We start from the raw sequence: 17,377 nt of genomic DNA, 5'->3' as shown, positions 1-17,377 counted from the left end.
AAAGCTATGATTGGTTAATTTTAGGTAGTTATGTAACATGGAAAGATCTTAAATTTAGAAGAAATGAATTTGGGGGGAGGGAACGCAAAACCTAGAATAGTTAATTTTGAGGTCGCCAATCATTCTTAAAGCAGCTATAATGTTTTGTTATATCTTAGATACATGTATTACGTGTTCTGTTACAAGCAAAATGCAATCTGGTAGGCATAACTACAATAAAAATTTTTATATTGTGGGTAACAGTCTTTAAGTTGGATATAATTTTATGCACTGATAAGTACGCTTTTAAACATATAAATGCTAATAGCTCAAATACTAATAGCTGAAAAATCTGGTTCTTTACCACTAATACCATAAGAGGTCACTTTCCATTAGTGACATCACCTCAGTAAGGCTTTGTTGCTAAACTGCTAATTATCACCAGATACTGCTGTCATTCAAAAGAGAATAAATATCACAAAATTCTGACATTTTCTTTATGGTTGCATTGTTTTTTTTTTTTTTTTTTTTTTTTTTTTTTTTTTTTTTTAAATTTTATGATTAATGTAGACAGTTCAAACAGAGAAACAAACATCTGAGTTCAAGCATTTTTAAAACAGATAAATATTCCAAAGATTTAATTATTTTTTATTTAAATGATAAAGTATAAAAATTTTGAATACTTACATATATGTATTTTAATATATACATCTAAATATGAAGGCTGTTAAAATTAATATATGCAGCATACACTGATATTTAAAGGTTGTATGGCTAAATAAGTATAGAATCTTATTATAAAGATATACAATATTTTCTTATATTTACAATATTTTTTACTCACATAAAAGTAATGATCAAATCTTAGTATATAAATGATATTCACATAAGTACCGTGTGATCCAAAAGCAACAGAAAATATAAAAATTAAATAATTGAAAAGTACAGGTATTAGCATGATACAGTTTTTATAGAAATTCACAAAAAGACATTTTTTTAATAATAATGGACGATTTTTCTTGCTAGAACTGTTACATTTTTCACCAACAGGTGGACATCCAATCATACAGTGGCACTGCACATTTCATAATGCAGCTAGAATTATAAAAGTTCAATGTGATAGCCAACAGACATGGCAAGAATCTCTGCACAGCATCAAAGAGTGATTAGCTATAATCTCTGTCACATGATGACAAATAACTTCTTTCAACATAGGCAATCACATTAGTTGACTTCTATATATCTGTGACTTACAGTAAAAATTAAACAATTTTGGAAACAAAATTTACCATTATTACAACCCCCCCCCAAAAAAAACCTCATGTTTCTATGTGCATTTTTTGTGAAAAGCCACATTGTGCTACTATTTATACTTTTTGAAATATTGAATTTTTACTTTTTCTGTTACTTTTGGATCCTCCTACATATGTAAAATTTTATTTGTCAAATGCCAGTTACATTGGCCATTAGAACATTAAACTCCTTGCTTGCCAATAGCGCTGAAATCTACAAGAAAAATTTGTCAGTGCTTCACACTCGTCCAAATGTTCCACCGTCATTGGCCGTCCACTATTACATAAAACCCACAATGGCGAATCAGCTAGTCCAATCTGAAAGAAATGATTCTGTAGACAGTCATGCCCCATCAAAAGTCTAAAAGATGCAACCGCAACTGTTCACGGGTGATCAGGAACAAAAGCTGGGTTTGTTGAGAGAACACTCCAAAGCTTGCCCTCACAAGCCCAAGTGACAAAATCTCTAAAAGTCTTTGGATATGTTACCGATGTCAGAAGCCTAATAGAATGGAGGCATGCACTCGTTTTTGGCTTTTAGATAAAAATAGCCCCCCTTTTCACAAGCATATCAGCCATCTCATTCCGATAAATACTGCAGTGTGAAGATACGAATTGAAAAGATATTTTATGGGAAAGTTCTTTTATGACTTCCTGACACTGTTGAACGCATATGTTCTTTCGCTCTTGGTAAGAGGAGATGGCCTGTATTGCTGAAGTTAAATCAGACAGTACAACACCTCTCCTGAACGAGCTCTGTCTCAATGATAGATAATTGTTATAGAGCTACATGAATGGCTTTAAGTTCTCCATCAAAGTGAGTGGAGTAAGCCCCTACAGGTATGTAGAAACTGAAAAGCTTGCTAAAAACTCCAGCTCCAGCCCCCTGAATCCTATCAGTCAAAGAGCCATCCGTATATACATGTATCCATTCCTCAAGCGGAAAACGTTGCTCAATTTTTTCCAAAGCTATAGTTCTTATTTGCCCTGGACTCATTTCCTTCTTATCTACTTTCATTTCCAGGTCCAACAGCACATCAAAGAAGCTATAATCCAGAGGATTTAGCAAAAACAGCAGTGCCGGTTTCAGTGTTCTTATATGATTGTATTGTTCTAGGCGAGAGACACACTGCAGAAAGGCATTTTGTGTCTTCAGATTTTGTAGTTTATTATAATCATAATTCATCCAATGAGGGTTACTTGGTAGATAAATAATTCTCTGGAAAAGGATGAAAGCATTTTTCGGAATCAGGTTTGTCATTGGTTGGTTTGCCGATACCAACTGCTTTGCCAGAATGGGAGTCATTTTAACAGCCCCAGTTAAAATACGCAGTGCCTGATTTTGGAAGACCTCCGGATATTGTATCACATCTTGCGTAGCCGAAATATCTCACAGCAATAATTTAGTATTGGTCAAATATACATTTTATACGTCGAGTTAAGGGTCTCTCTACCACAACCCCATTTAACACCTGCTAAGCGTTTAAGGATAGGTAATCTGCGCTCCACTTTAGCAACTACATGCTTTCTCCAGGTTAAAGTGCTGGTCAAAAATACAGCCAATATAGGTGGCACCATCAGTCTGCTGCAAAACGGACTTCTCATACATTAGTCTAGGAGTAAAGTGTTGTCTCTTGAGAGAGAAAAACTGACAAGTAGTCTTCCACTGATTAACTCTCATATTATTAGCAGAATACCACTCCTCAAATCTCTGGAGCACAGAGTTTAAGATTCAGTTTAAACCATCTTGATCTTTTTTGTTAGCTCTGGCCCATACGACAAGATCATCGACAAAAAGGGCAGTCTTCACAATCCCATCTGATTCTAAGATGTCTGGTAGGTTGTTAATAAAAATGTTAAAGAGAATAGGGCTAATAACTGTGCCCTGAGGCAAACCTGTTTCAACTTGTTTATATTTTGAAGTGCTTGTGCCATAACGAGTAGCACAAAAACGTTGGGTCACGATTTTTTTACCCAAAGGAACAATTTTGCCAACACCGAATGTCTGAAGTTTTTGAACAGCCTATAACCTCCAAACATTATCATAAGCTGCTTGGAAATCTACGTAAACAGCCAGTACCAAATTTCATTCAGCAAGTACATCTTTAATTGACTGGCTTAAGAATACAACTTGTTGACTTGTAGAATGTAATTTCTAAATCCCGCTTCTGCTTGTTTGAAAGATATTAAGCCATTGGTATCCAAGTTCCACTTAAGACAGGAAAAATATCATGCTCTCCATTATCTTTGATAACACACTAGTTAAAGCAATTGGTCTATAGCTGTCCAAATCCTGCTGTGGTTTGTTCTTTTTAAGAATTGGGATCAAGATGGCCTTTTTCCAGGCAGCAGGAACAGTCAAGTTACAACTCTTATTATAGAGCTTCAGGAGGGCATTCAGGGTGTTTTCGCCAAAATTCTTTAAAAATTCAATATGGATATTCTCTGGGCCTGGACTTTTTTTACATTTTATTTGTCCAATAGCTCCCCACAATTCAGAAATAGTAAAATCTCTATTAAAACCCAAAGGTACCCGAGGGCTAGAAGAAAAATTTCTCGACAATTGTTTTCCTAAGGATCTTTTGGCTCTTCTTTAGATCATTTCTTAAACGCTATCTTTTGCAATAAAATGAGTTAAAAGCATCCGCAATGACCAGATCATCCGTCTGTATTTTTGAACCTACTTTCATGGGTTCTTTTCCATGAACAATCTCCTCCTTTTTCACTCCATTCACAAAATTATAAACCTTTTTTCCATCCTTTCTATAATCTATATTAGTAATGCAATCATTAAAGCATTTTTTCTTTGCTGCAATAATTTCTTTTCTAAGGATGGCTACACTTCTTCTCCATCTTTGGATGATATCTTTAGGATTTTTTGTTAGTTTCGGGATTCAATGGACATACCCTTTAATTCAGTCTATCATTCCAGAAAGCCTTGAACCTTAGTTGTTTACCTCTTGGTATCCACTTCTTTGCAGTTGTCAAAATTAATTCAGCAAAATAAGAGAATGCCTTGTTGATGCTCATCTCAGGGTTAAAACTTAAGTGGCTGGGAAAAGATAGTCTCAAGTTCCCAGCAAAAGTTTCCGCACTTCACCTTCTTAAAATTCCACCTGTTTTTCACTTTATTTACTAAAGGGTAAGAGGATTGTAATCCAAAACCAGTCGTGATCATACCTTGTCCAGAACCAGGATCATAAATGACTTCTCTTCTTGCATCGCCAGCTAAATCAACAGTGGCTAAAATCAGATCGGGATTATATGTAAAATGTTATCAGAAAAACAATTTGGCATATGCAAAACTATGATTCATAAAGTAATGAGGTAAAGTACCTCATAATATATCTTAAGTTTGATTCTCTCCAAGTTAAATATTATCAAAATATATCACTGAAAATAAAAAATTTTGTCATTAAACAAAAAACAAACAAAACAAAAAAAAAAAAAAAAATAAGACTAAAGTTCTGTCTAATTTTCCTCAGTTTTTGGCAACAAAGTTAATGCACTTCAGCTAATTAAAAGTACTAAAATATATATTTTGATACTGTTCCATTAAATGTAACAGTATCAAAATATATATTTACTCATTACTTTATATAAAGATACCATTTATTTAATCAACCCTTTGGATGCCATGACTGGTTTTCTCCAGTCATGAGATTTTATGTTACTTGGCATATATTTGCTTATAATATTTTGCTTTCTTACTTTCTTTAATAATATAAATGTCATTTTAATAACTGTAAGTTTATGCAAATAGAGAGCTAATACAGGCTAATTAAATTACAAGTCTTCATGACAGATCCAAAAAAACCACACCACTCAGAAAGTTAATTAAATTTTTAAAAACCAAGATATACTCAACATTCTTTTCTCCTTAATATATTCACATGAGATGAAACTAATGTTAGACTTCACAGAGTTTGAATATATCACTGATAAAATGATTTTTTTCATAACTAATAAAAAAGCATATGATTTTGTTTACAGAAATTACTTCTAAATTTACAAAATATTACCATGAATCTTGACTTACGGGTATCTTTATTTTATACAGTGATTCAAGTACATGTGTTTCTTGCTTTAGAACTTGCAACAAGGTAAATATATCTGTTGTATCCATTTCAAAAAACATACCATTTAAAAACATTGCAGCATCTGATGGTCCAAGATTATGATGATGCATAAACATCTGGAAGATAGACTCAATACAATAACAATAAAAGATTTGATATAAAAATATGGAAAAAAAAAAAAAAAAAAAGAACAATAACTTTCAAACAACTTTTCAGAACATGTTTTCTTCTTTTTTATATCTATTTAATTTTGTTTTATTGAAAATACTTTAAAAAGGCAATCATTATAGAAATGGAATTTAGTTAATGTGTAAACAAAGAGATTTTCAATAATCATAATTAAAACTAAATACATACAATAAAACTAAACTACACAACTGGTAACATTGAAATTTAAAAGCATAGTTAAGTGATTTTTTTCAGAATACCCAAAAGACTAATACAACACTTAAGATAAAGAATTGTGTATGAAAACTGAAAAATTTTAGTTTAACATACATACAATTATAAATTTTTTAAATTTTCTTTAAAAATATTTTAACAGATTTTTTTTCACAAGCTTGTTGCATAACTACTATTTTTACCATTCATATATATATATATATATATGCTTCAAATAATTAATTAATAATAGCCTTTCTCGTCTTACTTCTAAAAATAATAATAACTTTTTTGGATTCCCATCTTCTTTCTAAATATAATAAAAACATTTCTGGAATGAGTTGTTTCCAGATTAATCTATGCCATGAAGCTTGCTTAATGCTGATGATGTAGTAATTAGGAACCTAAACTGAGAATTGAAACTTTTCTAAATCAAACCAAAACCATCCTCTTCGTTGAGCTTCCATACTGGATAACTACACAATTTAGCTCCTCTCTCTACGCTGTTTGGATGTACAGTCAAAAGTCTTTAATCCGGACTCGTCGGGACTTCGGCGATTCTGGATTATCGATTTTTCCAGATTATAGATCATCAGTTTAAATCTGGTAAGATGGCATGCAGAAATTATACAATTAAAAATATGAAATCGTAATTTATGAAATAAAGAGCAATTGTGATCTAAAGGGTATCAAAATTTACAAAAAAAAAAAGCTCAATATTTATTTGTTTACTTTATTAAACATTTCTTTCAAAGCGCGCATGCGTAAAGCATACGTTACGCATAGTCGAAATTAGAAAATTGCAACCAAAAAACTATTTTATGTGTATTCGCAATATTTATAATGACAAGGAAATTTATTTAAATCACATTGGAGTACATCAAGATGAAACACTACATTTAGTAAGGAATTATATGCCGAATAAAATAAAAACATCTGCCCTGAAGATGAGGATAATGCTGACAGATCAACTTCCAGTTCACTGTGCACCGTGACTGAATTCTGGATCAGAGATAGTACTGAATTTTCCACTACTTCTGAAATGGCATTAAATAGTCTGCTGCCACTCTCATATTTATATGAAAGCACACTTTCAGCTTTAATGCTTATTTAATCCAGTTATTGCATAAAGTTGAGAAATGTTGAAGACACTTTTCATCCAGCAGTGTCCTATACTGCACCAAGATTTAATTTGTTATGAAGTGCAAAACAACTACATCCATCTCATTAAAATACGATTTTCTTTCATAATTTTTGCATACTTGAAGCAAATCCCCAAACTACTTTTTATATGTATTTTTTTCCTAAAAGAATAAATTTACGGGAAAAAAATTATGTCATATTTAATGTCTGCAGTTATACAAAAATATCAATGATAAAAAAAAATCTGACAGAAGAAAGTTTAAAAAGCACAGATTTACAGCAACATAAAACTAAAGAGATTTCCTTGTATTAAAAGATCTGTATCACTTCATGTAACCAAACATCTACACATGCAATCTACACATGCAACAACTACAATTTTAAGTATAAAATGGTCACAGCTTTTATACTGCACATATTAACATAATACGTAAATGCCTATCTTTATAAGCATTCTCAATGAACAGCATTAATTTCACTGTAGGTACTTGTGTGGTAGGATTTTTTTCCCTTCTTTTTATATTATGTATTCTCTTGAACTAATTTTGTACAGATGGGATTTTATTTTAAAAGAAAAAAATCAATATTTATATTCACCATTTTTGGCACTCTAATATCAGCAGAAAGAATTTGCAGCTAAAAATAAATTGTACATGAAACAAAATTGCTGTTATACACCATACCTGCTGATTTCTGTCAATTTCCTTTTTAACTTCACTAGAAACAGAAACATGAATTAATGACCGGGCTTGAACGGGAAAGTTTTGAGATATATCTTTCATTATTCGCATACTCTCTTCAATTGGTGAATCCAAAATCTTCTGGGCTGCTTGTAAACTAAGTTCTGAAATAAATACGATATATCAGGATATTAAAAGTAATTATTTAAAAATTAATAAATAATAGCAAATATATTATATCAAAATTTTTATGCACTAACACAATTCTAAAGGAAATTAAAGTTAAAAATTATACTTGAAACATAATAAAATGAAAAAAGCAGCCAGTATTTATAGATGTTATAACATGCGAGGTGGCACATATTTATGCACTAGATAACAATTACTCAGCTAAAAATGTTCTGATACAGAGCTACGATGCATAGGTTTAACTGTTACGTACTGGTTGATAATCAATTAAAATAGTTATTTATAGATATGGTGGCAACAATTCCTACTTTGATAGACCACAATATTGTTCCTTTTCTCATTATGAAAAACAAGATGTTATTAAAAGTAACTAGTGTTAAAAATATAGTTGTGTTAATTCTAAAAATAATTCAAAAAACTTACTCTAAGTAACATACTACAATGCTAAACCTTCTGAGAACATAAAGAAACATAATAAATAGAGTAAATAACTAAGAGAAAATTATATACATTCTTTGTGTACACAAGACCATAATGCCAAATCTCTCAGAGAACAAATCTAATATTTTACTCTATAAAAGTACTGTAGAATATGACACAGAAGTACAAGCTAATCACAAAACAAATAATACTTAATAGATCCAAGGAATTCAATTTCTTCCATGAAAACAGTTTACAGAGAGTTTTCAGAGGAAACTGCAGCTAATTTTCTCAGAGTCCTAGATATGCTCAGTAAGGTCCAGGCTGAGAGATCTGGCAATCTTACACTCTGTCATCTATCAGAAGAAAACAAAGACCAACAGCTGCTCTAAAAGGCCTCACATAATGCTCTAAGACTTAGGTGGGGAGCATGCAGCTTCTAGCTCTTGTATTAATTATTTAATTATATAGATTATGAAAATTTTAAAATTAATATAATTAAATAAAAGACTGTCATCCAATGGGCATAACACGAATTAGAATGCTGCAGTTCTGGCAGTCATTCATAGCCTGAAGTTCGAGCCCCTCTGCCCCACATTGATCAGTCTTCCCATTTTTTCTGGAGTTTGCAATCTGTAGTTATCTGTGCATGCTTGTTAACAGTTAATTAACGATATTATTTTATATTCATTTTCCTCCCATCATGTCAAATTGTAAGAGAAGAAAATTAAATTAAGAAAATAGGACATTTAATTTAGAGTCGAAGTTAAGAATCTAAAATAGTGTAATTATTGTGCACTACGTTTTAACTACTTTGAAAAAGTGAATGCAAATAAACACTATTTTACACATAAAGAACATAAATATTTCAATTTAGAAGGTGAACCTCAATAAGCTGCAGTTCAAAAAATTAAAAATGAAAAGCATGATCAATAGGCATATTTTAGTGGCTTTGTAAAGAAAAATACCAATGCAGTTGCTGTAACTTAGAAAATAGCACATATATTCGGAAAAAGACTCAAACCATTTGGTGACATACGGATAATCTTAAAATGTATTGTTGAAGCAGTGGACATGTTAAATCTAGAAGAAGTTGATAAATACAAACAACTGCCTCTTCACAAAACTATAACAGATCGAAAGCACAAATTAGCTCAAAATGTAAAGAGAGAAAACATCGGACATTCAAAATGTAAACAGAGAAACATAGTACAATTATACAAATGAAAAGGTTTATTTTCCAGTTGCTTTAGATGAAAGCACAGACCAAAATTGACTCACCGCAAGTATTATATTTTATTTGTGCTGTAACTAAAGATTTTCAGTGTTATGAAGAACTATTTGTTCTAAGATAAAATGGGGCAAAAGATCCAAGCATTTTGAAAAAAATTAACATCTTTCAAAACACTGCTCTCTCTCTCGGATGTATTTGCAGAACACTTTCTCGAGCTAGTAAAAATGTTGACCGAGCATAAATGTGAGAACAAAATATTTGATGAATATATAGGTGTCTTGGATTTTTTAGTAGAATACATTGAAATTTTTTTTAGATTTTGAATAGCACACTTCTGATACAAAACTCCTACATTACTACAAATGGAGTTAGTTGAGTTGGGAGAAGATAATACCCTAAAATGCCTTTTTTGACACTAAAAAAGTTCCCATAGAAATCAGGAAAAATGCGACTGAATAACTATGTTTATAAGAGCACATATGGTTTGCAAGTACAATAATAACCATGTTTAAAAGAGCATGTATGGTTTACAAGTACAACAATAACCATGTTTAAAAGAGCATGTATGGTTTACGAGTACAATAATAACCATGTTTACGAGAGCTGTTTGCTTTCCATCTCTGAAGTACTTACTGCTGCAAGTCAACATTTTCTCTCACGACTAAAATTTAAACTAATTTAAGAACACAAATTACATATGCTCAATTAGAGGATGAATTAAGACTCTGTGTTATAAAGCATGATCCAAATATTCAATTACTTTCAAGAAAGAAACAAATAAAAATGCTACTAAACTAAAATTTTCATCAGATTTTAAATTTATTCTACATGTTTTTCCTATGTTAATTTTTTATAACTTAATATCATTATTTTTCTATTGTATTCTTCACAATTTAATAAATTTATTTCAAATTACTTCTGCAAATAATATTATTATTTTTACCTAATACCATTACTTCTTTATTGTATTTCTTTATAATGCATTAAATTTATTTAAAAATACTACATCTACTTTATTATTTTCATTTGAAGCAATATTTAAATATATGCAGTTGTTTATTAAAGAATAATGTTATACTAAGTTATTTATATGAATAAAAAAATTTTATATTGCAACTTTTCATATTAAATAATAAATAAATTACCTAATTTTTTGTGTTATTTCTATGCAATGCAATAAATTGATAAAACTGTACAAAAACTATAATAATTTCACAAATAGTTTGTTTTTAGCTTGAAAGAAATTCATTTCTTGCTTCACCATTTGTAGGTATACCAACTTATGTAGCCTCCTTTATTGCTGCCTAATTTAAATGTGATTTCTAATGATAAAAAGGTTCCCCACAGCTGCTCTACAATCTTATCTTCTGTAACACACAGCATTCTGATTTATCCCTTCAAATAAAAGGAATAGTATGCAGTTGCAACAAATCAACAAACTATAGCCTAGTGGTTCTCCACATGTTTTACCCCATGCACCGCTTTCACTATTACAAGATCATTCCATCCCTCTTTTCCTAAACTAAAAATGTACATGTACGTTTATTTAGATTATTTTTAACATGTTTTATAAATTAATTAACAAAAAGGTATAGAAAATGTTGATAAATAACAAACTTTGAATAAAATTAGTTCTTCATATTCATAAACTAAAATATTTAGGTCATACAGAAATGACTGACACAAATGCTGCCACAGAACGGAATACAATTTATTGATAATAAAACAATTAGAAATAATCCCTGCCCATGTCAATACACTTCTGCCATCTGGCTGGGAGGTCCCGAAGGGCTTTGGTAAACCAGCCTGTGGGGAGTGTTAGTGCACCACCTATGAACAATTGCATGCAATTCGGCAGAAGATTCAACAAGTTGGCCCCTGACTGCATCCTTCATCTTGTCAAGCAAGGCATAGTCCGAGGTCTTGGTTCGAGGTCCACCCACTTTGCACACACATTTGTCATCTCCGAATCACCATGCACAATTGCCTGCAATGTTCCTTGCGCAAGCCCTGTCTCTTCCAGCTAAACGTTATGTGCCTGTTCACCATGATCAAATCTGACACGGCTGCCACATTCGCTGCTGTTTACGATGTTGCTGGTTATCCCACACTGACACCTTTTGCTGTGGTCTAAACTCCACTGCTGAACTTGGCCAACACTGAGCATGATAATCACCTTCCATCACTGCTGGTCACACTTTCAATGACAATGGCAAAAGAGATGGGGGCTGACTCATACTGTTCGCTTGCGGCCAGCTCCACTTATGCATTCTCAGTAGCTCACGCCCCCTTGCATCTATTTCACTTGTTTTCCCTTTGCATAGTGTAATAATTTCATTATGAGAGCCATTGTGTCAATCATTTCTGTACAATCCAAGTATTTAACAGTTAAATAAAAGTTACATCGCATTTCCTCCTGAAACTATGAAATACTCCCCACGAAGTATTCTCCCTGGTTGAGAATCCCTGCTATAACCTTTAAAGCAATTATCATTTTCAAACATTTAAATGATTCTTATGAGTTTCTTGCTATTTACATGCAAATGATCACAAGTATCAGTTTGTAAACTAAATTTTCATCCCATCTATTAATAACGAAAATAGGTACATTTGTCTTTGTTTCAAGAATGATGCTCTGTGTAGAAACTTAAGTGTGCAAATTATACAAATCACAGAAACATTCGTGCTAACTACACAAATTAAAGCGACATAACAGGTAATTTTACCACACTTACAATACAGTTTCTCTTGTTACAGTTATATGTGGATTGCAAACTTGGACAGTTGTTAGATTACATAATAAACTATCGAAAGCAATATAATGATTATTGTAAGGACAACACTGATCAAGCCTTTATGACATGCTGTTAGTATCAATACATTGCTGACAAAATAGTGAAAAAATATGGAACAGATGCTCAAATCCTTTACAATCTCATATTGGCAAGCTCCCATTTATTTATGGCTATGCACCATGTTGAGCCAAGTATAAACTGAAGAAGACATTAAGAAAACTTCTGGAAAGATGATTTCAATTAATAGCTGAATTTGCATATTTTAGAACATTCTGCTTCTTAAAATTGATAGTTCTAACTAGCTGAGCACAAATAATGTTAGTTTGCACACATCATATAACAAAGTTCACACACATTTCTGCACATGGAAATTAAGTACTTTTAAGGACCATTAATAAAAAAATTTAAGGACCCATCAACAGATGGGAACTGAAAAAATTCAAATAAAGACATTAGCTGTGCCTGAACTTCACTTTTGTGAAACCATCATAAGAATAAAATAGATCCACAAGTAGAATGCATTAGTTTAATAAACATAATTATAAAACAAATTCGAGAATAAAATCAACTTGATAAAATTTATCATGCAGCATTAAATACTTGTAATAGTTGGACATATTTGAAAGGAAATTAGGAACATTTTATTTACGTCTTACTAACAATTAGCTTTATTTTGATTTTTTCTTTCATGTGTTATTTTGTTATGTAGCAGGCAGATTTTATGTCAAATGTCATAGTTTAAAATTTGAAGTAACATCAGAATCAACATGATTCGTTACAGAAGACTGGCTGTTGCCATCGCTGGTGCTTGCCTAGAGAGAGGCCAGCTTATCAGAACAAACCTGAAACCCTGATGTAGGCATGGCTGACAAATTTAGAAAGTTAGTTGCGCTCTTCCTGTCTGAAGCAGATGTCTCTACACAAAGTGTCATAACTTTGTGTAGAGTTCCTGGGGTTGTAACCCAGTTAATATATTTAAAGGTTCCAATAAGTCACTAAAGCACCAGAGGTGATAAGTTGTTTAAGTCTCACTAGATGCAAAGAATTAAGTTTTACATTAACTTTTACATTTCTGTGTTTTATCTTGTAACCATGGTAAGGATTAATGAAAGGCAATAACTCGCTTTAATATGAAGAGATAATTTTTAAAGGACTTATAAATAATTAAATTAGGTAGTTAGATAACATTATAGATTTACATGGCCACTATTAAATTTATTTTTTAAAAATATTTGTTAAAAAAGCACTACTAAAATCACAATCTATTTACATGTCACAGTTTAAAATCCATGTAATTTATGACATTGATTCTTAAACGATATTAAGATAACTACACATTAAGAGCCTCAAAACATTTACGTTTTGCAACAACAATAAGAAGAAAATATTTATACATCTTTTTAATTTGAAGCCTTTCCAGACATTCTGGCTAATTTATATCAATTTCCTTCTCTTTAAGCATCTTTTCTAACAATTAGAAATTTGTTTCAATATGCAAACCAATATTTCCACTAGTTTCTGAGAGTTTCATTTCCTAAATTGTCAATCTCTCAACTATGTACCCATGAGGTTTTACTTGATCTGATAAAAGTTAAATAGTTTAAAACTCCTGACAGACGTGAAGCAAATTATCGCTCTCTCTGAAAGTAACTACAAAGTCAGATAGTGTTTAAATAAATCTCTTATTTAAAAAAGACCTTAGAACATAAAGTTTCTAATGCTAGTTTTAAATGCATGTTGTTATGCTAGCAAAATCAACTACAGATTATGGTGATCCAATTAAACAGGAACAGTCAAATTCAAACCAAAAATGTGAACTAGTAGTCAAAGACTACACAATTTAATTTTAATCTAAGCTGGCTCAGTAACATGTCATAACAAACTTGTAACTCGTCATAGCGTAGTTATCGCATAGCAAATTCAAATATCAGCAGCAATAACAAATAATTACAAATTAATACAGCTAGAAGGAACTAATGCAAAATGTAAGCAGAGGTTAGAAACAGATTCTGTCTAAAAAACCCCAAAACCTTAGTTTAAAAACTATTTAAGTGATTTGCATTCTGGTGAGGAAATAAAAAGGGAAAATTATAGCAAAGGCTGAAATTATAAACTGCTGAATTTACATAATAATAACTGTACATATCTTTGAAGAATAATTTTCTTTCTCTTTGTGTTTCGGCTTCTTTTTCAATATGTTTTCTTTTCATTTTAGAATTTTTAGATTTAATTAAAGATTTCTGTTATTCTAAAAAACAAAATGCATTTAGAATGTATAGAAAAAGGAGACAATTTTATTTTTTAATAGTATGAACATTCAGAATCAATATGAAATGCTATATGGAAGAACCCGTGTAGCAGAATTTTTGGAATTTAGCGAAACAATGAGCAACAAAATCTAAACAAGACAAAATTTTAGAATTTAAGAAGGCACTAGGCAGCAGAATTTACGATCCACAGGAGACTGAATCAGGTGGGAAAATGTGTAGTGCCAGCCCTGTGTATGATGCTGATGCAATGAGACATATAAGATGAATCTACTAAACTGTCAGTTTTCAATTTCTTTATAAATAGAAAAATTTCTTTCTAAAAATACCTGTCCGTGTGATAAGATTAGAAGCATTTTTGATATTTTTCATGCTTCTGTCTAGTGAAAAGTAGAGAAAACAAGGGGATGATAGCCATGTTATGAAAAAGACTTCTAGCATTACAAGTAAAAACATTCAAATATTACATTTTCATTGTTCAGAAAATTCTCCAAAAAGTAAATGTTCATCACAAACTTTCTGTAAAATACATCCTTTATGTGTTAATACCATGACGACATTTTTCTGGAATCTTCTAAATTCCTGGATCTATAAATTTTGCCTTCGAATCCTTCTAAATTTTCCAAGTTGCAACGTCTAAAATTCTAAAGAAAATTTACCCTTACCAAAAGCAAAAAACCAGAAATATGTTGAAGGAAAAAAAATCAGAATGGGGGGAAGTGTAAAATTAATTTTATAGAGAAAACTGATCCATAATGAGGCAATTATATAGGAAAAACTCTTACCATGAAAATATTAAAACAAAGCATATTCAATTACACAGCTATTTCACTTTTCCTAAGAATTGTTTCGGAAATTGTGCTAAAGTACAATTTAGCATTTATTACCTTGTTTACTTTTTAGATTCAAAATATTATATACTAAGTCATCAAAATGGAATGTTATTTCTTAAATACTATTTCAATATATTAGCATTATTTTAATAAAATTGATCAACGTTATAATGTTTTAAAAAAAATATTGTCGAAAGATTCCTAGTTTTCTGAATTAAAAATTTCCTATAGAAACAGATCTTAAAATTGCTACAATGTTAATAAGTCACCAAATTTGAAACATTTTAATAATGAAATCTCATTCTCAAAAGCGAAAAGTTGTTTATGAGCTCTTCATTATAAAAAATTAAATAATTTCAAATGCATATGTTTCTCTTCTTGCTTAGAAACTTGAGTATTGCACCATTTTTGTTAGAAATAGGAACAACCTATTCCATGAACCTATTCACCCATTCAAAAGATAACTATATTTGTCAATGAATTGCCAAAAATATTTGTCCGAAATGTTAATTCACATTCAAAATGGCAGTCATAAAGACAGACTAAAATTTCAGATGATTAAAATTAAGGACCTCCTGCCAAATTTGGTCGAAATTAAGGACTTTTAAGGATCATAAATCGAGTCCAAAAAACCTGACTTTTAAGGATCGTAAAAACTCTGTATATATACAAGAGCTTTTCAATCATTTGTATAATATATCCAAAACTGTAATTAGAATTTTGTTTCAGATACCACTGTATATTTCAAATACTAAATAAAAATAATATTTATTATTCTTTTAAACAACTTTGAAAAAAGCAATAAAAGCTTTTATACATCTTATATCACACTGTGTCCATATAACACTGAAAGTATTTTTTTACCTTGCAATTCCCACACTTTTAAAGTTGGAATTTCCTTTGAACTTTCTAAAATATGAGCTTTAAACTGTTCCAGATTTTCAGCTTTTGATGGATGCAGCTCCCTTAAGAAATAAACAAAATTATCACTTAGTTGAAAATATAAAATTACGTACAATTGACAAAAATTATATTTCAGACATGAAAGTACTGCATAATTTTTTGGTGTCCCAACATAACTCTGATTATCAGGACCCAAAAATATCTAGAAATCCAACTGTTTGGATTGCTACAAATAATTTTGTTTTGCATGTTAATAATATTCATTTTGTTGCTGATTGTTGGCACATTTTTAATTTTTTCATTGATTTTAAACAACAGTAAAAGATAAAATAATATTTTCTGGATGCCGTTAAATTAAATTAAATTAAAGAGATGATATAAATACATCCAATAAACATTTAAATGAAAGAAATACGTGCTTAAGCTTCTTGTTTTTTGTGCACACAATGAGTTAATGCTTAAGCATAAAAAGGTACCTCTTTCTAAAGTTAGTCATAGTAATATTATATCAGTGGAGGGGGGGGTTCAGTTTTAGTATGATAAAACTAAAATTGACTACATTTTACTTGAGAGAAGCCTACATAAATAAAATCCAATTTTATTCTACTGTAGTCAAAATGGAAATGGGTTAAATATTTAGACAAATAAAAATATTTTATTTTTTAACTGTATAATTTTTGTTGAGATAAAATATAATTTCAAGTTTTACACTATACAGATTTGCAGTTCTTGGGGAGTCTCTTCAAAATGTCCTCATAGAACTTCAATAATCAGCCTGTTTATGTATGTTCTAATAATTAATTAATGCATGTCTTCAGAATTATTAAAACTAGAAAACACCAATAATGAAATTATTAATAGCAAAGTGTAATAATTCAGTAGTTAGACTGATCATATCATGCAGTAAGAGAATACACAAAAATAATTTAATTACCAGCCATATAATAATGATGATAATGAAAAACTTGTAAAAATATAATATATTTATAACATAATTTGAAATTTTTATACTAATTTTCTAAAGGTTAGTATTTATTAATTTTCTGAAGTCTAAATTAACTTCTTTTTAAGTCACAATTTAGTTACATCATTGTTATTTTTAAATTCCTATCATTTTCAATACAATTTTTATATTCAAAATATGAAGCCACAGTTATACATAGTTTCTCAGTATTCATAATT

General features: G+C 30.5%; 1 protein-coding gene across 3 annotated transcripts in view; it reads right to left on the bottom strand.

Moving 5' to 3' along the window:
* Positions 1–17,377, bottom strand: part of Uggt (UDP-glucose-glycoprotein glucosyltransferase) — a 211,458-nt gene that overhangs the window by 138,375 nt on the left and 55,706 nt on the right. For all 3 annotated transcript variants that reach the window (XM_085819200.1, XM_085819198.1, XM_085819199.1), the window contains exons 9-11: positions 16,157–16,257; positions 7,558–7,718; positions 5,311–5,466 (exon numbers count right to left, since the gene is read on the bottom strand). In XM_085819200.1, coding sequence (XP_085675326.1) covers positions 5,311–5,466; positions 7,558–7,718; positions 16,157–16,257 — 418 coding nt within the window. The remainder of the gene's footprint in view (positions 1–5,310; positions 5,467–7,557; positions 7,719–16,156; positions 16,258–17,377) is intronic.

Source organism: Stegodyphus dumicola, chromosome 6, assembly GCF_044657685.1.
Source record: "Stegodyphus dumicola isolate Sdum_Otavi_A_Nest chromosome 6, ASM4465768v1".
Taxonomy (NCBI): Eukaryota; Metazoa; Arthropoda; class Arachnida; order Araneae; family Eresidae; genus Stegodyphus; species Stegodyphus dumicola.
This window is presented reverse-complemented; position numbering and strand designations above follow the sequence as displayed.